The 22,048-nt window shown below is 48.0% G+C and overlaps 1 protein-coding gene across 2 annotated transcripts; it reads right to left on the bottom strand.

Annotated features, from left to right (window-relative positions):
- Positions 1–3,775: 3,775 nt before the first annotated feature.
- Positions 3,776–22,043, bottom strand: shq1 (SHQ1, H/ACA ribonucleoprotein assembly factor). 2 transcript variants are annotated; one of them, XM_086118018.1, is made up of 12 exons: positions 21,907–22,043; positions 20,416–20,586; positions 20,206–20,270; positions 19,771–19,899; positions 19,507–19,667; positions 19,269–19,381; positions 19,086–19,183; positions 14,603–14,760; positions 13,981–14,034; positions 12,699–12,822; positions 10,887–11,007; positions 3,776–4,648 (listed from the first exon to the last, which is right to left on the bottom strand). In XM_086118018.1, the coding sequence occupies exons 2-12, from the start codon at positions 20,556–20,558 to the stop codon at positions 4,054–4,056; spliced, it is 1,761 nt and encodes a 586-aa protein (XP_085974144.1). In that variant the 5' UTR covers positions 20,559–20,586; positions 21,907–22,043; the 3' UTR covers positions 3,776–4,053. The 2 variants fall into 2 exon arrangements, with proteins under 2 accessions (XP_085974144.1, XP_085974143.1); XM_086118017.1 differs by lacking the exon at positions 21,907–22,043 and adding an exon at positions 21,202–21,251.
- Between the last annotated feature and the right edge of the window lie 5 nt (positions 22,044–22,048).

Genomic DNA, 22,048 nt, shown 5'->3' with positions numbered 1-22,048 from the left:
GCGGAGGAGTGTCTTTGACGTTTGCGGATCAACAGTGACAGAAGCGTGTAAGAAACACGACAGGATGAAGGTGTGCTTCGCTCCGAAAGCTGCTAGCGCAGTGGAAAATCTGTTTGTTTGCTTAGAACGTGTCAACAGATGCATCGCGACTGACAGCGCGGAGAGCGTTTCTTTGGTGTTTGCTTGAACATCGAGGCTTTTATCCGCGTCGAGCTCCCGCGTCGAACGTGTCGGGGGAGCTTGTCTGGCGAGGGCCGGGGGAGCGCAAGAACTAGAAACCTTTTGTTCCACGTCTGCTAGCAACACGCCGACATCCGTGAGGCATCATTAGTCGGAGAATGAGCCTGCGCTGAGCCACTGGGGCGCACACACACACACACACACACACATACTAAAAGGCGCCGTGCTAAGGACCTGAGCAAACAAAGTCCTAGCCTTGGAGGCCTGATGGACAAGATGCAGCTTCTTTCCTCTCGTGACTTCCACAGATCTGCTCACCTGACTGAAAGAGAATTGCGCACTGACTGAGCGTGAACAAAAATATCTGTGTACCAGATTCTCATGAGAATTTCCTAAAACATACAAAAATGTTCGACATGCTTCACACCAATTGAGCATCGCTGCAGCGGCCTGCAGGGTTGGCGTCAAGTCCACCTTGATCCCGTCCAAGATCAAGTCCGGACGAAATCAAGAGTGAACCTTGAAAGAGAAAAATGTCATTCTGTTCAAAACTTTTCTTTGATGGCATGGAACTTTTTTGCCTTTCTGAACCATGTGTGCAGATGAAAACAATGACCTCTTTTTGTTGCAGCTCCGCAAGCGCAAGTTTGACGTGGTGTCGTAGGTGTCCGAAATTGTCGTCCTACAGAATCTCCAGGTTGCTTCATGTTTTTGTTTTTTGTCTTAAGACGTTGTGGCTAATGCCAGTCCTCCACGGTTGGTAAAACCAAATTCTAGAACTCTGCTGTTGGCTGACATGACCGAAAGAAAAATGCTGTGTGTTCTTTTGCCGCTCGCGGTCAGGTCAACCAACCATGCGGCTATTTCGGCCATCGGAAAAACCTTTACTTCCAGTTTCTTTTGAAGCAGGATGTTCATTTCCAGGAATATAAAACATCAGTCCAGTGACTACAAATATCATGCAAGTACAACGGCCGCGTCTGAGAAAAGTCAAGTGCCAAGGAGTCCCACTCAAGTCCGAGGCAACAAAACGGCACACCAAAGCAATATCAAAAGTCACATTTCCATGAAACTGGTGAGACAAGAGAAGTCAGCCTCATTCCAAATTCGCCCTTGTTTTTCCCACCCGATGCCACGCTGTCTCAGCATCATATCACCCCCCACCCCCCCCGTCCCCCTCGCTCATATTATGCTAATAGAATTTTAAATGCAATACACGGGCCGTGATGTCAGCAGGTCAACGGCATCTTTGCGAGGCCAGCACACCTTGCAAGGTGAACGAAACGCGCGGGCAGAGGCGATTCGCAGCGTCAAGCCGTCTGGTAACACGTGCCCGCCCGGGGTCGTGCGGAGATTTCACGGACGTTGCTCGCACCGATTCCCGGGAATCGGCTGAGGCGGCGACGAGCCGCCGCAGCGTCATCTTGCCGCAATGGTGATGTCAAGGATTTGTTTCAAAACTTCCTTCAGGGGTAACGCTTCTGAAAATGGAGTGCTAGATTCGCGCGGCTGACAGTCATATGCCCCAAAACGTCACTCCTTTCAACTTTAAAGTCGGGCAAAAGGAAAGGAGACCGCTTCCCTTTTCAACTTGTTCCCCCAGCCTGCCTCTCGCGACAGGACACCGTCCCGCTATCGCAAAAGCAGCGACCGGCCGACGCGGCCGTCGGTGCGAGAAGAAGCGTGCGCAAAAAGCACTTCTCTGTGCACGCCACGCCCATCCAACGAGTCAGGCCCCGATTGGCAGCCGATTCATTTCTTCTCAAGGGTTATTTAACTTTTCGAGCACCACGTTCAATTTGCCTCTCAGGAACCACGAGAGCAGATTGAGTTTTTGATGACCGTCAAGTTGAGTCGCAAGCGCGGTCCTCGCTTGCCGCCTTTCTCACAAAACACAAAAGGGAATACACTAATCCCTCGTTTATCACGGTTAATGGGGACCAAAACCACCCGCGATAAACGAAAATCCACGAAGTAGCGTCCAATTAACATAAACAGGTAAAAAAAAAGTCCGCGAGAAGCTGCAAAACAACAGTGAGTCACATAGAGCAGCATATACAGTACTGTACTCCATGTATATGTTAAAAAAAAAAAAACCCCAATTTTTAATATGTGTGAAAAAATCCGCGATGCACTGAACCCGCGATAAACGAACCGCGAAGTAGCGAGGGATCACTGTATTTGTGTAGAGCGCCAAACAAAAGGGGTCCATTGACACAACAGGTCGAGGTCACAAGATGCAAATTCAAAAGGTACTTTAGTCGGATGGTTCGTTTATTCTTACCTGACGGTTCGCCGGTCCTTGCGGGGTTTGCATCAGTAACTCCTGATCCGGCTTGCGTGTTCATCACAGGGCGCGTGAGCAGGCAGCTACGTGGATGGTGCGACATCATCCCAGAGGATAAAGAATCCGACACACACACCTGACTCCCGAAATGGTGGATGCTCCGACTTGGGAGGTCCCGGTCACAAACAACGTCCATCTGGGTAACGCGGTGCATCACGTAAAAAATCATTCGGCGGAACAAATCGTCACTAATGGTGGCCCTCCTTCACAAGGGATCAAAGTCTCTCCCCCCCCATCCAAAGCAGCTCATATTTGGATGGCACTCTAGCTGCGTTTCTTGTAGGCAGTCCAGTCGTACGAATGAAATGTATTACGCCCGCGGTCGCTGCACAAGCGCTCGTGTCAGTTTGTCTTTGCAGCTCTATCTCGCGGCTACCTCGGGCCTTGGGGTGCTCTTATCTCTCAAACAAACAGCTCCCATTCAGCGGACGCCATCTATCTGGCTGACATGCGCTTCCGTGTTTGTTTTCTCTCTCCCGGTACGAGGCCGTTGAAATTGAGCCGTGTCGACAGAGCTCCGCCATTCACACCGGATGAATCAATCACTCGTGCACGCTCGGTTGCCGGCGCCCCTTCCCCGCTTTGGGTTCTCTTTAAGAAGTGGAGCGAGCTTTGCTCGCACGGGGAATTCTGTAGCTACTTCGAGGTTGTCAGAGACAAATTAAAATTCACACAAACTTACGCCAGCGTGTAAAGAATTTGGGACTCAGCAGCCGTAACGGAAGGGAGTGCAAGCGGATGTCACGTTTGCGAGGTGGTGGTGGACCCCAAAAAAGCAGGCAGGAGGAAGGAGCCGGGTGTACGTGAAAGATTGTGTTAAAACAGAGAAAACTAAATCCAAAACAAAGTCCAAAGTATCAAACAAAACACATGACTGAAGATAAAACTTAACAATGACCAAAACCTGACTGGAAAAAAACATGACAGTAGCATATAAACAGCCACAAACAACGACCCGACAATGAGTAGTGGGCCGGGAGTCCTTTTATAGCCACTAATTACCTAACGACCAACAGGTGTGCAGCTGCAGGAAAAGCCCCACAGTGCCACCTGTTGGTCACAAACCGAAACACGACAACGGAGAGTGGCTTTTCATCAACCAAAGGTGACTGTTGCGTAACACGAAATACCTTCTTGACAATGTGCACTCATTGGTTGTTGTAGAGTTTCCTTCAGCAACCCGCAGTCACTTGACAAAATTCCGACTGGCTACTCTCACCAAAAAACAAAATGCGCAAAAACATGTCAGTTCTTTCAATCAACATTTATTGTAAGTCAGGGACGGGCGGCAATAAGAAAATAACACATGGCGACTGCTGTCTGATGAAAAAAAAAAAAAAAAAGAAGAAGCTATCAACGCTAATTCAATGAAACAAAGAAAAGGCTCCCAAATTAAGAAATGGTAACAAGTGTGAAAGCACACATTAAATCAGTACAGTCATGAACACAAATGAAAGGCGATCCTAATTCGTGAAATGACTTACACGGGGGAAGTTCCATTTGAAAATAAGTCTCCAATGAGCGCTTCACGAGATCAAATCCGGCGTGTGAGGATCTTCCCCTTTCGGAATGATGAGCAGGGGGTTTGCACGAGGGCTCGACTCGAACAAAGTCTCACGGCCGCCGTTCCCTCCTGACGACGCTCCGCTCCGCTGCGAAGGCTCTCTTTCCGCTTCAGGACCGTCGCGAAATTCTTCCGAGATTTTGAGCTCCCCGAGCTCCTGGATGAGCGGCGCGGCGCCTTGCGGGGCTCGGGGGAGGACGCGGACCTCGTTCTCCGCCGGCGGCCGCGCGGCTGCTCGCTCCAGTGGGACGGCAGCACAGACGGCGGAGGTGTGTGGCGGCTGAAGAGGGCTGTCCTTAGATGACTCCCCACCCTCCCCGCGACGGCATTCGGCGCCGGCTCGCCCTTCGGCTTCAGACTCGTCGTCGTCTCCCGAAGCGCCGCTGTCACTGGAACGGTTGCTGCTATGATGCACCGAAGCGCTCTCGGAAGCGCCGTCTTCCTCCTCGAGAACCGTCGTGGCCGCCTCTTCGAGTTCCTCGATGTCCAAATCTAAGTCCCTTTTTTGGAGGGAGACTTTTTGGAGTGCAGCGGCCAAGGCTGACAACTTCTTTGACCTACGAGATTGGATGAAGAGACAGAACGACTCAGTTCAGGGCGCCCGATTCCTGAGACGGGTCCTCCGGTGCAAAAGCGAGCAAAAAAAAAAAATACGGGGCGGCGACTCGCGCCATTGGCAAAGTCGACGCCGCTACTCTCTTTTCATTGTTCAACGCACCCGCTGCAGTGGATGACCTTTTATTCATAATTTGCAGACACAATTTTGCATGATTTGGCTGTTCTGCATTGACGGGGGGCGCAGGCCTGCTTGCGCCTGATCTTGACTGCAGCTACGGTGGCAAATGAAATGCCAGAAACAGACCTTTAAGGCCTCAAACAGAGCTGTTTTTTTTTTTAAACATAATAGTAGATCAACAATAGCATTGGCCTCATCCTGCAGCTGCAGTTTTATCGTTTTAACACACAGACTCCAGTCGAGCGTGGGCCAAAGTGTTTTATTGCTGGGTCCAAGTCCAAGCAGGCTCCTATTGTGCATATCGATGCTTCTTGCCGGCACACTCTTCATGCCGGGAATGCCTGCCGTGCCGTCTCAGTTAACCCCCCCAAAAAAAACTAAACCCTTTGAGCACTGCATTCTGCGCGATGCGTGCCGCCCCCTTTGCCATGGTGATTACGAGCTGCCCTCTGTGGGTCACCGAGATTCAGACTGTGTCCGTTCAGGTTGGGGAAGCCGATTTGTGCTCAGTGTGTGTGCGCGTGTGTGGGTTGGGAGCTCCCGTTCCCCACTCTCGTCCAATTGACCGACTGCTGTGTCGAACAACTGTTACTCTTTCCTGTGCAGTCCTAAGAGCCCCCCCCCCCCCCCCCCCGAGGAGTGATTATTTAATTTTCATCCATCCATCCATTTTCCGAACCGCTTGATCCTCACTAGGGTCGCGGGGGGTGCTGGAGCCTATCCCAGCCATCTCCGGGCAGTAGGCGGGGGACACCCTGAATCAGTTGCCAGCCAATCGCAGGGCACACAGAGACAAACAACCATCCACGCCCACACTCACACCTAGGGACAATTTAGAGCGTCCAATCAGCCTGACATGCATGTTTTTGGAATGTGGGAGGAAACCGGAGCACCCGGAGAAAACCCACGCAGGCCCGGGGAGAACATGCAAACTCCACACAGGGAGGCCGGAGCTGGAATCGAACCCGGTACCACTGCACTGCAAAGCCGACGTGCTAACCACTGGACTACCGGGCCGCCTTATTTAATTTTTTTTTTTAAAAAAAAAGGAAATTTAGGCTGCGTGTTCATTAATACCTCGCTGTAAAACGAGCTGATAGGTGAGCTGATTCATATTAAGTACAGGCAGACAAGGAAAACCCCCCCCCCCCAACCCTGAACACAAACTAGTTCCTTGCTTTTAGCACTTTGCAGTGAAATATTGATGCTATGACGCTGTTGTCTTGGTTCTCTTTCCAAAGGTTTTCTTTGCACCAAACAGCAATGTTTGGCTCAGTTTTGATCCTCTGTCGTGTTTGTGTTTCTGATCTGCGCCGTCACGTTTAGACACCCCCGCCGCTATGGTGCCAACCTCAGCGGGAAGACACGTCGAGGCTAAAGCGAGACGCCGCAGTCTGCTCAGGGGTTGACGTCAATCATTTTCGTTATGAATGGGAATAAAATTGGGCCTTTTTCCAGAACAAAGGTTGTCTTGCAACAAGCAGCTCCAGGCCAAGAAGACCAAACACACACCGGATGTCTTCGATTACTGCCCCGTGTTTACTGCGTCGTCTTTTGATTCGTTCAACTGACTGGCGGGTTGCACTCAGTTGATCCAACTCGGACGACGACAAAGGTGCGGGGAACTGGCGCCCTGACATCATCCGCTTGGTGCTAACTTCTTTTCCAGCAAGGCGCATCAAGGCATACTGGGATGAATCTCGTGCGGACGAGCGTTCACAGACGCCCGACCTCAAATTCAATTTGTTATTGTTGAGCAATCAATTGAAGATTGATTTAGTGGAGCGTGCGGCCAGCAAATGGGAAATCCGCATTCTGTATCCGCAGTTCCTCTGCCCACGATTGACACTCGTCGGGGTCATGGGGAGAAAGGCCTCCAAACCTCTTTGTGGTCGACTCTCGGAGCTGCGGAAGAAGAAGACACCTGTCCCTTGGCCTGGATTTGCACCGCGGGTCCATTTCGTGGCTTCATCCAATCCGTTCCCATCTCTCCTTTCAAGAGACCCGCCTCTGGTATCATTGTGCCCAGAGCACCAGAAACAATTCACACGTGCCCAAAGTGTAGCGCGGGAACTGTTTGGCGTGATCCAGGGACTGACTCTGCCCCTCAACGACAATTAGATTAGGCATCACTCCACCTCGGCATGACTAAGTATGCATTTGTGTCCACGTTTTCACCGGAGTTCTGAATTGGGACATTCAAAAAAAAAAAAATCTCACTTTCATCATCAGCCTTGGAAAGAATCCCGCTAAAACGTGACAAAAAGGTGACGTTACAAAAAGGAACTTAATTACGTGTCCAGACAATGAGCTGAAGAATAAGCACACGCGACGAGGACGTCTATCCGTCGCTGATGATTTGTGTTGGAACTTTGAATGGGGCTCGTCCGGGGTGTCCGACGGCGCGACTGAGGCAGGAGAGGCTCCCGCGGACCAGCCACTTCAAAGACCGCCCTGTATCCCCCCCCCCCCCCCCCCTCCCCCGTGGGAAGTCATTATTGAGTTAGCATTGGAGAGGCGAGCTTGTTTTCCCTCCCCTCCCTCGCTCTGTGGTGGGAGAAGCTTGGCCTGTGGTGAATACAAAGGCTCCGGCCAGAGGAGGGGGAGGGGGTGGGGGTGGGGGGGGCCCTCATACACAAACCGGTCATGACTACACTGCTGTTGTGGCTCGCCTTCATTAAAGGGAGACGGGCTGGCTCTTTCCAGGGTGGAAAACTTTTGTAAAGACAAAGACGCCTCCATCTGCCAAACGTCTTTCAATGAAAATGGGAAGAAAGCGAGAAAGTTCAGCGTCTGTGCATTGGAGTGCTCAATTACAGTCTGACGCTTGGTGTGAGAGAGAACCTGATTCAGCAGGTCTGCCCGTCCTCTACGGATCAAGTATGTGATCAGATGTATCAATCGGACATGCGGCGAAACGAAAGCGGACCAAAGATGAAGAACCCAAGGCAAAATCCATTTCGATGCCGATACATCTCACTCGCAGCCCAAACAAAGAAGACAAGAAAAAGAGAACACGTTTTGGCTTTTCCGAAAAGCCACCATTGGGGAACCTTTCAATTGAACCCGTAGCCGTCGTCCGACTGACCCATTTGTCGACAAAAATGGAACGGGGCCAATAAAGGAGCATGCGTGGGAAAAAACTGATGAGAGGCGAGGAGCAAAGTGAGGCCACTTGTTGGCAACCTGCTGCTGCATTCAAATCTTTGCGCAACTTTCACAAGGTTTCGATAATCTGAGCAGTCATTTGTTGAAGAGGGCGCTTCTGAGCCGGCGCGCCAGGCCGCCGCTTTGTTTTGACTGCGCGCTCGCGAGCGGGTGAGAGTAAAAGGGAGCGCCTGCCCTTTGGCTTAAATCACAGTGACGCCTTTATGAGGGTTGTAAATCTGAGGCTGATGTCTGTGCAGTCGGGGGGGACTTTATGAGAAGAAATGCATGTGGGACGACAAGAAGATTAAATAAATCAAGCCCCCCCCCCCCCAGGCCTACAAACAACCATTAATCGCCGTGTCCCCTCATTTGAGACCGATGGCGTCTTGGCTCATCTGACAAGACGCAGGGAACGGCACCGGGGCTGGAAGATTACGTCTCGTCACTCTGCTCAGCCCCCAGAGATGATTTGCTTACATGACAAATCCTGCGCGTGGGGTGGTGGGGGGGGGGGGGGGATATCTCGCAGAGAAGCAAGAAAACAATGCTGTCAAACGATACAAAAGGGCTGCGGCAACAAAACGGCATATCCGAGCCAAGGCTGGGATGCGCCAAGTGTCTGCGTAGCTCCCAGCGGACACGGGCCACGCTTAAATGCGCCGCTTTGCATTTGGACTCCAGATGTTATTCTAAGTGACAAAGAGAAATTGTGAAGGCAGCGCAATGGACACGAGTCACGTCACGCCGCCGATTCGATGACTTTGGCGACAACTTGAAACGCTCGACTTCCAAGCATTTACAAGTCAGTCTGCGTAATTTGGCAAATCTGCACAAAGCAAGTGGTCAATTAGTATTTACAAGGTTTCAATGGGTTCGGAGACTCTCTCCGAGTGTTCTGCACTCCTCTTTTGATGTCAGCGTCGTATGGAGTAGATCAATGCTACGTTGACATCGTCCAGGCCGACGTGGACGGAGCTTATCTTCATGCATTGTTTTTCTTTAAAGCCCGAGCGACGCAACGATTCCATTTCAATCGACATTGCAATTCAATTTTTAAAAAAAGTAAATAAACAGGGAAGCAAAGCCCGACTCTCTCATTCGGTGTACTACAGGCAGAGGCTCTGGACAATTAGGAGGCACCTAGAAGAACATTTTGAGCACACGACCGGATATTCTGAATGTTATTCACATTTCCATACAATGTGCTTATGTGTCTGATGAGCAATGCTGGCTGGAGTGAGATTCAACATGGAAGGTCAAACTGACATGTCTATTATCTTTTTGTTCATTAAAATAGAAGACAGGGAGGTGAAATGTTTCTCCGGTGCCCCCAAAGCTCAGCGACGCATCACTTTTTTTTTTTTTTAAAGTGAGCTGCCAGTGTAAGACAAACGTTGAGCTCGATCCCTTCTTTGCCCTTTGATGTTGGGAAGAAAGCGATGCCACCACCGATGAACGGAGGCTACTATCATTTATCTCCGCTATTTAAAAGTAGAATCCAAGATTTCTCCTTGGAAAATGTCAAGTGGAAATGTGAAGGATGGGGAGGGGGGTGCGCTCAATCTTGACAGACCTTTCATAGTGCCTGCATCTGGGCATTGAGCCTAAAAAATAAAATAAAATAGGCACTCATTTTTCAGCTGGGCTTTTTCCAGAGAGGCACATCAGTTTGCTGAATTCGGGCCAAAAGTAAATCAGAGATCACGACGGAGTCGTGCGCTCAAAGGTTCATCTATGCAAAGTGTAGAAAATTGGAGAAATGTGCATCAGGCTGCAAGGAGCGGGATGGAATCCCCATGGATTTTTACCGATTGGTTCCAGGGAAGGGACGTGAGACCTTTCGGCACACCGACACAATCCAAAGCGATTGCATTTCAGTGGATGTCAATTCCACACAGATTTTCACGAATTCCCGCGCTGGCCTGGGCTCATATGTGACATGCCGCATCGGTTTACATAGAGCAGGTTGGAACAGTGCAAAATTGCCCAAATGGACTCCTGTTTTTCCATTCTTGATATTGGAGCGGTTAAATCGATGTCAAATCAACGCACAAACCCGAATAAGCAAAATCGAATTGATTCCCAACCTAAAAATAAATAAATAAATAAAATCTACTTTGCCTTAAATTGTGAGGTTCTCAACAAGGCATGCCCAGTCCTCATAACGGCATATACAGTATACTGCATATTGTATTTTTCTACGATGCTTCACTGTATTTATCATTTCATACGTACATGTGGATAAAAAAAAAAAAAAAAGTGAGGCATTAGAGAGTCCCTGTTGGCAAAATGCACAAGTGGAGACGATGAATGGAGTCGATAGCCTCTGAAATAGCTACGCTCTCTCCTTTTATTCCTCTTGTATTTCCTGCCTTTGTATTATGATAGCTACAGCGGCGGGGGCAAACTGCGTCTTCCTTGAAAGTCCTCCCGTGTTGTTTGTGGTTCAATGTTAAAACCAACCCCAAAAAAACCCTGATTTGTATGTTGAGCCTCCAATCGTTCCCACGCTTGCTCATAAGAACGGCGGGGATCACATTTTTTTTTTTTTCCATGGCAGCAAATTGGCTTATGCGCAAGTGTCAATCAATCACCTGATGTGTGGCGAGGAGCCGCCGACTCTCCTTTGGACGCACGCGGCGGTGTCACTTTCGGCCGCGTCGCGCCAAACGCGCACCGGTGGCACTTTTGACACGCGGGACGGCCAAGACCGCATCTCAGCCTGGCGCGGTAATTCAATTGGCGGCGCTCTGACAAATGACACCGCTAATCCTCTCCTCAAGAGCGTTAATGCTTCACACGGACCGAGCGGCACTTCCCCAGGCTATTAGGCAATTATTCCAAGACGCAGGTTGCAAAAGGCGCGCGTTCTGTGTCGATGTTGCGAGATCGATCCTGCGTGAACTTACTTGACCTTCTGGATCCAGATACAGTAGTCGGTGACGTACAGATCGTTGAGTATGTAGGCCGGGTCATTCTGTCTGAAGACTTGGTGAATATCAAGCAGGCATTTGAGGACGCAGGCTCTCCCTAGACGCGGGGAACATAACACAGCATGCAAATGAAAACATTTGTATTCGTTACAAGGCAGCCCAGCTGCTGACAGACACCAGACACATCTCCGGGCTTGTAGCCCGTGTTGTCTACATCAAAGACAAGGGTACAACATCAGAGCAAAATCCCATTAAGGCACGTGAGTAATTTAATCCGGACCGTTTGAGAAGGCTTTCTGGTCAAGAATTTGATTATGCAGGGGGGGAGGGGGGAGAATACAGGGAAAGACGAAAAAAGCAGGACAGTTCTATTTTTGGTGGTCAATCTGTCAGCCTAATTGCAGCCTGCGTCGCTGTCAAAAACGTGTTTGATTTTCAAATAACAAAAATAGCAGAAGCACGGAGGGCCTTTTGTTCTGTGTTGCATTTTGCAAACGTCTCAACCAACTCAATTACTGCAAAGTTTTTTGCAACTGTTTTCCCCAGAAGTGGGCCACTTCTCCAGAAAGGTTGAAGTGCAGAAGGACGCAAGCATGCCGATTTCCTCCATTTTTCCTGGAGGGTTGCCATAGTTCAGGACCCATGTCATCGCTTGACTTGTCTCTAAACCAACATGAATAGCATTTTTTTAACCTCCCTCCGCCCGAAAACGTCACATGTGGAACGATACTCTGGCTGCTGCAGTATTTATGATTCCAACATATTCTTTGCTTCGGTTCAGAAGTGAAACTGCCAAAGCTCTCCTTCCCCTTCAATCATGCACCTAAACAGCCTCTTGATAGAGCCAACAATCTCCAGAGGGAAAGCGAAAATGCCATTCTCCACCTCTGCAAAGCCAGGCGGCATTGTCCAAGACATTCCAAGCCAGTCAAAATAAACAGTCCACTCGCAGTGCGGAAAACCTTACGCAAACATTTGGTTCTCGTTTGAGCACGGGATCACGCGCGGGGAACTCTGCCCTCAATAAGTCACGACTTGGATCGCGTGAAGCCAAAACACACACTTGCCTCCAAGATTCCCTTTCCTTTTTTTTCATACGGAAACTTGTTTATTGACATTCAGACGAGCAGGTGAATGGCACGTCCAATTTAAGGACGCATCTGCTAAGTAGGGAAGAAGATTAGACGTGATATTTTAGACAGAGATATTTTGCCTGCGTTGTCCACCCATATGTATGATGTCATGTTAGACCTCAAGGAATCACAGCCAACACACGAAAACACGGGACCGGAGTGGTCACGGTGCTTGTTTTTCACCCTCGTGGGCAAACGGCCACAATTTGCGGGGTTTCCGCCCACAGTGGGATCGCAAGTGAAACCCGCTGGCCCCAAAGTCAAGTCCCTGAGGACTGAGCCCCCACCACCGCGGAGGTTTTCGGATGGAGCAGCAATTTCCATATTGAGTGCGCACAACATGCTTTGAGGGTGCTGAAACGGTAAGGCGAGGGGAAAAGCGAGACCAGCCGCCGTTTCTCCGGCTCTCCCGATTCAATTTGCATTCTGACAGGATGAGGCGCAAAAATGTTCATCCCGGGTAAAAAGGCCTTGAATTTGTTGTCATGCACGAGCTTTAAAATCATCGCCCCCCCCCCCCCTAAAAAAATCCAGCAAAATGGTAACCAATTAACGAACACCAACTGTCTGCACTTTTGTTTTCACAGCAATGTGAAAAAAAACCCTCACACAAGCAGGCGCAGGCCCGACGCAATGTTGGTTAAGAAGAACTCACCTGAGCCGAAGACCGCAGCTGCGTCAGAAACGGCAGCGGACACCATGGAGAAGTGTCGGTAGAGCGGATAGCATAAAACCCTTCTTCCGAAGGATACCAGGACCTCCTGCAAGGAGCTGTATGTCTGAGGGGCAGAGGAGAGGACGCTCACAAAAGAGACCCGGCACGAAATCACCTCCAGACGGCGACGGCAGTCCACGCGGGTGCAGCCGGACATTTTGGCCGCGGGGGCTTTTCTCACTTTAACGCAGACTCCTATTGGTGTTCATCGCAGTCTGCGGCGTGCTAATTACTTTGAACAATCCCCTCCATTTATTGAGCAGACAAAATGGGCGCTTCAAACTCCCACCGCTGCTCCACTCGCCTCTTAATTGCTGCTTGTCCTTAAACACGGCATCCGCACTCAGATCGCTCCGGTAATGGTAGCGGCGCCGGGAGATTTGATCTCTTGTGTTCTTCTCCTTCATTGAGGCCTATTAAGGGTGCACCGCGAGCTGGGACACGAGTGTCATCAGAGATCAGTCTCTCCCTCCGGCATGTTTAGCACGAGTGTGTAAATAAGCTCTGCCGCTGCGGGCATCCAACTCAGTCACACCAGCAGTCTACTGAGGACAAGTTTCACGCTGTAGACGCGGGGAGGGAGGAGGGAGGCCTGCAAGATGAGGGGTAAAGATAGGCTCATCCTTTAACTCATTCAGTACCAGCCAATTCTAGACCGAGTCTGAAAAGACGTTTGAAAACGTCTTTGGGAGTGAATGAATACATGATCTCTGGACCAGGGAAAGAAAGGGAAGAAGGTGACCTGGTGTAGGGGAGGAAGGAAGCCAAGCGCATGAACAGCACAGAGGTGGGGCTTGGCACAGGAGAATGCGGACTGACTGATGAGCCAGTGGGAGGCTGTTGTTTACTCTGGTGCCGCCACAAAGGAAGAGCCACTCCCCCTTGCTGTGGTCATTGGATGAAAACTAGATCCATTTCCTAATCCGCATTTCCTCACGAGGAAGGGCAACTGTACGTAAACACTGACAAACGGCAATTGCTCAGCCAAAAGCCCCAAACCGTAAATTGAGAATTATAATTACAATGACAAAATCCAAACAATCTATTTTGAATATTGGAAAAGTAAGTGTTAAATCCATTGAGAAAGTGTAACATCACCATGCCCGTTGCTTTACAAAAAACTTTTTTTTTTTGGTTGAAGAATGAGATAACTACGAATGTCTCGGCAATCATACAACAACCACAACAATTGCAGTCATTGTTATTTTGAGGCAAAACATACCTCCAGCCAACACAGCGTCCCACTGAGTTTTCTGATTGTCCACGGCGACTCCACCTGCATAATAGGATGGGAAATAATCGCAAAATAAAACGAGAGAGCTGCAAGCAGCGACAAAAGGGGCCCTCGCAGATACTGACTCATGGCAATTGGAATTTTGGGGGGAAAAAAAAATTGGACGGACATCAGACTAAAAGGTATGAACCTCGCCGAAAGGCCAGAAATGAGGCAAAATTTGACTTCCTGTTGAGTTCAGACAAGGGCTCCAGAGACTTTTTTGGACGTCTTTGGCCGTCACGTACGCCTCCAACTTTTGGTAGATGTTGGTGAAACCTTCAACCAAGCTCTGTTTGGGTTCAGCGTTTTTTCATGCGTCTATTTTGGGGGTTGAGTCTTATTTCGAGGGCGCCACTTGTCTTCTACAAAGGCAAACGCCTTGCTCATCTTGCCTCTGTGCACTCATCTCAAAGGGGGGGCCAAAAGAGGTCTTGACCGAGCGCTCAGTCATCTCTTAAGGCCATGAATGAAATGGAATAGGGGTCTGAAAGATTTGACTTTGTCATCCGGGGCTACAAGTGCTTCTCGGCAGGAATTGCCTCTTCACACATAAAACGCGGCCACTTACGTTGTGCTCTCCCTCCGTCGAGCGCGCTTCATAGCAGTAAGCCAGGATCATGTCCACGAGGCTGAGCCACACCTGGTGCCGCAAAGTCTTGTCGAGGAGGTACGACTGGTTGTTGAATTTTCTCAACTGCTCTTTCTCCTCGCTGCTGAACTGGATAACTGCATGACAACGATACGGAGCCGGCATTAAAATCGCAATCAAATAAAATATGCACAGAACGGTAAACCAACACCTGCTTTAGGGAATCGTCTTTATGCAATTTCAAGAGGGGGGAAAAAAACAACAACAACAAAAAACATTGAGGAATAGAAACTGTCACGGCTCCTGCTTTTGTCCGGGTTTTGCCCCTTCCTTCCCAAAGACGTCAGACGCCCGCGTCGAGGCGACAATCTTAAATATTAATATCTCTGCCTGATTTAAAATTCTGCCAAAAATAATGTCAGTGAACAGCTGTTGATGTCCGTACAGATTTCTTGAATCACAATTTACCGTTGATGCTGCGATATGGTTCCAGCGCTACTCCGACCAACTAAATGCCCTCTGCTTTAAAACCTTCCACTGCGAGCATGCCAGGGAAAAAATATCGAAACAACAGCTTTCTGAAACTGCACCAGCCATCCCTAATATGGCGCTGTACGCAGTTGATATCATCACATTACTTCTTTGTCATGCGGATAATACAAACGTGAAAGAATAGCTTTGGCTTTTCCAGGTTGTTATTTATAAATGCATTTGTCCAAATAGCACGGCCTATTTATCCACAAGACTGAAGGAGGTTTTGTGTGAATGACCAAGATGATGCAGTCATCGACTCAAAAACAAAGAACAGCGAAAAAAATAAAATGCATTCCCCGTGCGTCTGCATGACATGCACACATTGCACTTCCTCTCTGGCTGCAGTGGGAGCTCGGGAGATTCCTGCCGCATTACGTGAGCTCCCCGCAGATGCTACCTGACTCCATCCTCAGTGCGTCTGGCACGGGCAACAAAGAGCTACACTACTTTGCGAGCGACCACATCTGTTTGCACTCTTCCTTAGGCACTAACATAAGGGAGGGGTGCGAGTCAAGTCAAACATCGCCAGCAGATCTTCCACGTCGTCGTCGTCGTCGCCGTCACAAAGCCGTCAAGGTAAAATGAGGATTCTGCTAAACCAGACTGTGGCTGCGGTGTTCTTTTCGGCGTGAAAAGGCGCAAAAATAAATGGAAAACTCTTCTTCGTGAGTAAGTAAACTTACGACTTCATCAAGGGATCAAATAATTATTCTCCCCACTTGACAGATAGCAGGCGCACCTCACTTTTGTGCCAAAACAACCATTAAATAAAAGTCAATTGAGAGTCCTGAAATAAGAACAACACGAGTGTTACTCTTGATGACTTTGCAGACGCGAACTTAATCATGCGCGGTCCATCCCAAGCTCGTCTCATCCCGCCCCCCTGAGCCCGACGCCCGCAGCGCTCATTTGGTGTGACTCGGAAATGTGCATCAAGTGCTCACATTTTGCTTATTGAACGCAAAGTCCGTGTCGTAAGGTCAAAATGTTTTGTTAGCATTTGAAAATAGAGCCTCCTAATTGCTACAAACATTGGTTTCCTCATTTTCGGTTTCACATTTCAGCCATGAATTTTCATTTCGCCGCATCTCTTGAAAATACGCGTAAATACTTTGGTGGCTTTCTAACCATTCCTGTTTTGTTAAATTAGGGTCAGAATATGGCTAACACTGCGGCCCCAGTGTCCCTTGCACATCCCACTCTGTGGATTTGGAGCCCCCTGGCTCCTTATCTTAAGCCAACGGTCTCGGACTTGGGTCTTTAACTGGACAGTTTCATACAAGAAAGAGGGCAAATTGGTGGCGTTGTTAAATCGAGCTCATCTTTGGCAGCTGGCTGAAGTCAAACCTCTCCTTTCTGATGAGCACTTTGAAAATGTCATTCATGCCTTCGTTAGATCCCCGCTGGATGACTGTAAGGCACTTTTCAGTTTGAAGTCAGCTAATCCTCCATGAAGCGTCTCCAGTTGGTCCAGAATGCTGCCGCTCGCCTCTTGACTGGTACTCGTTAGAGGGAGCACGTCACTCCTACTCTGGCATCCCTTCATTGGCTCATTATAGAGTTCTTTTGAAGATCCTATTCGACTCAGCATGAGACTTGATTTGTAGTTTGACTGTAGTTTATGCTTTCTACTGTCTTTGTTATTTATGATTGTTTTATTGTTTATAGGATGAATTATTTTTGCTCCACGTACAGCACTTTGGAAACAGCGGTGGTTGTTTTAAGGGCTCTAGAAATATAGCTGGGTTGAGTACGTACGGTACTTGAAATCTTAACATTAGATTGTGCCGAGGTTACCCTAAATGTGGTCAAAGGTCACAGTTTTGCCAGTGACATCTAAATCTAGACATAACAAGCTTCAGTAGGTCGTGAAAGGCCAAGCTGTCAGGTCCATTTAGTTGGCGACGGCGTATGAACGCGGGCCTGCAGTGGACAGCTGGGCCCTGTCAGTGTGATGGCCCTGACACCAGAGAAGACAAAAGCTCCGCTTTCGACTTCATTAATACTCGGGTCCGCACCCATCTGTCAGGTGACATGCAGAGCAGTGAAAAAGAGGGCTGAAGTGGACCTAAAAAAGGGAATTGCTGTCTTTATACAAAAGCTGAGTCATAAGAAAGGTATGCATACATTGACAACTGACCAATATCGGACATGATATGACATTTAGCGCGATGAAGTGCAACTATTTCAAAGAGAACAGCCACTCAACATTGCTGGATGGATGACAATTGCTTAATTTGGATCAGCTGCGAGGCCAGGAATAAATAAGTCAACTGGTCGCCAACGCGGGCAACACTCACCCTCATGCAGAGGTCAAAATAAGTCGCATCGATGCATAGAATGATGTTTATTGTTACACATTTCGGCTTTACGGTGCACTTCCACCCGCCATGCGTCAAAACAGAAACTGGCACTTCAAAAAGCACACCCCTGTGAAAGGAACACATGCTGCTGTCAGATGTTTAACCGCGGCCAGGTTTGGCGCGCACCGGGCTTCGCGCGATAGCGTTCGCACTTGACCAAACAGACGCCACGAGCGATCGCACCCGAGTGTGAACGCATTCGAAATATCGTTACGACTGCGCGCGGCGAGAAGGGTCCTGTGACACTGCTAAAAGCGCTGCCTCCGGTGAGAATGTTATCTGTTGAATCTAAATCCTCGCTCGAGCCTGCTAGCGGCCGCGCACTCCATCTAAGCTGTTAACTGCGGGCCATGCGCCTCCTTAAATCGTGCCGGTATTAGCAGATGTGGAGACGAGCTGGATAGCTTGCGGAGGCTTTCGCCAGCCATCGTGGCTCTGGAAAAAGAAACGAAGTCGGGACGCTCCAGCTATCAAAGAGCTCATCTCCGTCTTAGCTCATGAGCAATTGATTTTCTTTCTCGATGGATGGCAAAGGGATAATAAAAGCCACTTTGAACTGCGGAAGGAAGCAGGATACTGAAAATCTGTAATCCCCTTTCGGGTTGTCGCAGAAGCATTTCTTGAACGATGCCAGAAGGCATCACCGTGAACCAGTGACTGAGTGAGGTCCAAGTTCGAGCTCTCGTAAAAGGCAAGTGCCATTGCTCCTGAGGTGCCCTGGGGCATTTTAGGCAATGCAGCTTCCTAACCGGCAAGCCGAGCCTTGACCCTCCTCTTGAGGTGGACCGTAAGAAGACTGACTGATGTGTCCTTTGGGTATTCATGCGTTGCATGGGAACAATGTTAGCACTGTGTTGAAGAGAAACCCCCACCAGTGAAATCCATTGGAGTGTACTACAAAAAAAGGACGATGTCGGAGGTCATTAACTGGGCTGAAAGAGATTCGACAAGATCACAGCCGCGCCTTCTTATTCATCTGGTACTTTCTGCCACCTCCCGGAAGCCTTCAGATAGAGACAACTTGCTTTCGGCTGTGTGAGGTCAGACTAACATGTGTTGCAGAGACGATACAAATATGATTTTGGACTCCATGTTGCCATTTGATATGCAATGAAATATTTTCAGATACAGGATAAAGTTTTTAGTATGGGGAGTCCCCCCCAAACAACAATGTGTATTGCAGGATTTTAATATAAATAACTACACGCATACCGACAAAACACAACGTCAGGTGGTGCAGTGTTTACGGATGTACTGTAAATGCGGTCCCTCATGTTTGGGCTCATCTCATTTCACTATTTGTTGACATCCTAAATTTGACCATCAGTACTTTCTCAAGTGCAGTTCTTAAAAAAAAAAAAAAAAAAAACTACAACGGCATAACACAAGAGATTATAAGAGACTCCTCACTTCTCACACATCACGACTCATCAAAAACAAACTTGCTGCTAACCAAAATGCAAGCTGAGGCCTTACTTGCGACATATTTGGGATCAAACGGAATGCACAAGTCCTATTTTTAAAGATTACAGTACATTGGCATAAACAGGTCAAGACAAACATACCGGGCTCTTCTTCCTGCTCAGGTGAAGGACAAAGTTTTGTCCACCAAGCTCTGAATTGCAGCAGTCTCCTGATCTCATCATCTTCAAACAAATCAGCTCTGCAACGATACCAAATAGGTCAGCGGAAAGACACGACATGCTGCAAAGAAGAGACGTTTCCGTTTTGGTTGGCGTTATACTTACAGGTAATGATCCGGGGAAAAGGCCTCTGCCTCTGCCTCCAGCCGTGCTTGTCTCCTCTCCGCTGTTGTTGTGCCGTCTGGATTTTTGACATCTACCACATCACTGAGTTCTTCCTTTCAGAACATAAAGACCAGCAAAGAAAAAACAACAACAGCAACAATTAAATGGCATGACGAATTAAATCTTAATATCAGGAATCGGCTTTGATCCGTGCGAGGGCGTTCTTCGCGTGTCTTACCTGTAATCTGCCAAACACTCCGGACCTCTTATTGCCAAAGCCATATTTCTGCAGGCCACTTAGCTCCTCCTCCGATTTCTCCACGTATACTTCCTGCTCCACCTGCCAGTCAAACTCCTCCTCATCTTCCGCATCATCGTTGGCTCCACTTTCACGACAATCTTTTCAAAATCCAAACACCGATGGCAACACAAGTCACAGCTACCTATGCACGAACATGTGCAAATGAGCGCCACCTGCCGATGACGCAGTGTCGTGACTTACCTGGGCTGATGTCCTCTAACAGAGGCTTTGCTGAGCGGGACCCTCTGGGGGCGAGAAGACTTGTCAGCATCTGGAGGCCTTCAAAGTGCACTCCAGATGTTTCTTTAGGGATGTGCACAGTGAAGAGTCCTGCAGATAGACAAGTTTTACACTTTTATTTGTGGTATCAACACGGTGAATCTGAATCTATCTTTACGGATGTAGCGAATTGTCAAAAAGTAAGCCAGTCCATACAACATATGCATATGACTTCAGGTCTCATTGTTACAAAAAGATCAAAGTTGCTCGTTACAAGTCTACACAACGACATTCATTCCAGGAGATTTTTGAGCAGATGATGCAGGATTATTTTGACACAGCATGTTGTCAATAAAACAGGCTAGTATTACATACTAAAACAACCCCCCCCCCCCTTCCCGTTGTGTTATTACATACCTTTATCAATATCGAATGTGGCTTTTTCTCTTCCATCTTCCACTACCCTTCCTGGAAGCGTTAACCTAAAAATAAAAATGACACAGATGGTTGACCTGTAATTCTTCTTTTGCTACTGAACCTAAAGGTAATGACATTTTGATTACATTGAAATTACACCTCTGCACTCCAAAGCAGCTGTTATATGTTGGAGGAGGCTGATCAACTCACCTCAGAAAGTAGGGTTTGGCATAGAATTTCACATCTGCTCCATCAATGTAGAGGTCGAATTCTGACGTTCTGGTGTACGGGACACGGACCGAGAGGATAAGGTACTCTGGATCCTGGCTCAGGTCAAACGCAGGCGTTATCATTGTGAATATTTTGGTGAAAAGGAAGGACCTGCAGAGCGAGCAAGGACAAGGACGCGTTCAACGCTGGCTGGAGACCTGCTGACTGTAGTGCGCCCCTGTGTGGTTCCCTCTGTTAAAACGCTGTGCTTGTTACATGTCTCCTAAACCTGTGGCCAACAAATACCATTACGATTGGAATTGTATTTGGTTGTTTGGCTATATTTACGATAGAATACGATGACGCATTCACTGACATTCATGACTTTTGTCACGCTAATTCGTAAGTAAGAGTTGAGCACATTACGCCCGTAACGCCAATATAATTCTGGATATTGAGCACATGTCAATAATTTGTGTGTACATTACACCGAATCGTAGGAAATGCCAAAGAAAGGAGAATGAAATCAGCGCTGTGTCCATACGTTAAAGTATTTTTACGTGTCTGCTCGGCAAACTTGACGTCGTAGTTTTTCAATGGGAGTTTTGTTTACCCGGACCACGTTGATGCGAGTACAAGGAATGTGGCCGAAATCACCACAGTTACAACACGAATTTGTGAAGATTGTTCCATTTTCATTCCGCACAATAGCAGTTACCCGTTTTGTTGAACTGCCGTTAACATACAATACGGTTAAAGAGTAAAAACGTGACTGTATGCACTCACCAGGCAGAGACAAGCCTCACTTACACGGAGCACCCGATAAAGCGGCCATGTTTTACCGTAATGAACCGCGTACACGGTCAATAAGATATCATAGTCACTCGTCGGTTTGTTTTGACTGTGTCATTTATTTTTGACATTCTTTTAGTTGCACGGGATAGGCTCCAGCTCATGTATTCAACCGCCTTTATTTCAGTTGATATGAAGAGTTTAGAAATATACAGCATGAACAATAATACTTGTACACTCGGCCAGTCCACCAGTCGATGATAAACAGAAAACAGTCGGTCGATATATAATGCATTGTATCCCATTTTCATACGATTTGACCAATAACATTTAGGGCATACTACTTCTACTGAATCCCATTTGTAAAATCAGCGAATTTTACTGATATGAGTACACATTTGAATTATTGAGAGTTGTTATCATTCAAAAGATAACGTGTTTCCAATGTTTTTTCTAAATCTAAATTCATATTTTTCACACTCTTAATGCCCAAATATATTGACTTTTAGATGTCCCACATAAAATTTCAGGATTTACAACTTGTTGATATTTCCCCAGACAAAAGTTGAAGAAAATCTCATTGTTGCTGCTTTGAAATAAATGTAGAGTATTTGTCTCTTGATTGCTTTAGCTATTTTACGTAATTACAAGTGTGAAAAGTGACATTAACAATTGATGCGGTAATAGTCCATTACTTACGGCAAAGCTGGAGAGACCACGCCCCCACCGTGTAACCTTCCATAGGCTGTGAGAAAGTGTCTTCTCCGCTCTCCATCATCATCATGAGAAGCAGCGAATTCCAGCAGGAGATACGCGACAAAATGTCAACTCTGGTTACTCT

Source organism: Hippocampus guttulatus, chromosome 8, assembly GCF_054856545.1.
Source record: "Hippocampus guttulatus isolate MCC_2025c chromosome 8, RoL_Hgut_1.0, whole genome shotgun sequence".
Lineage (NCBI taxonomy): Eukaryota > Metazoa > Chordata > Actinopteri > Syngnathiformes > Syngnathidae > Hippocampus > Hippocampus guttulatus.
Note: the sequence above shows the minus strand (reverse complement) of the source record. Positions and strands in the feature narration are given on the sequence as shown.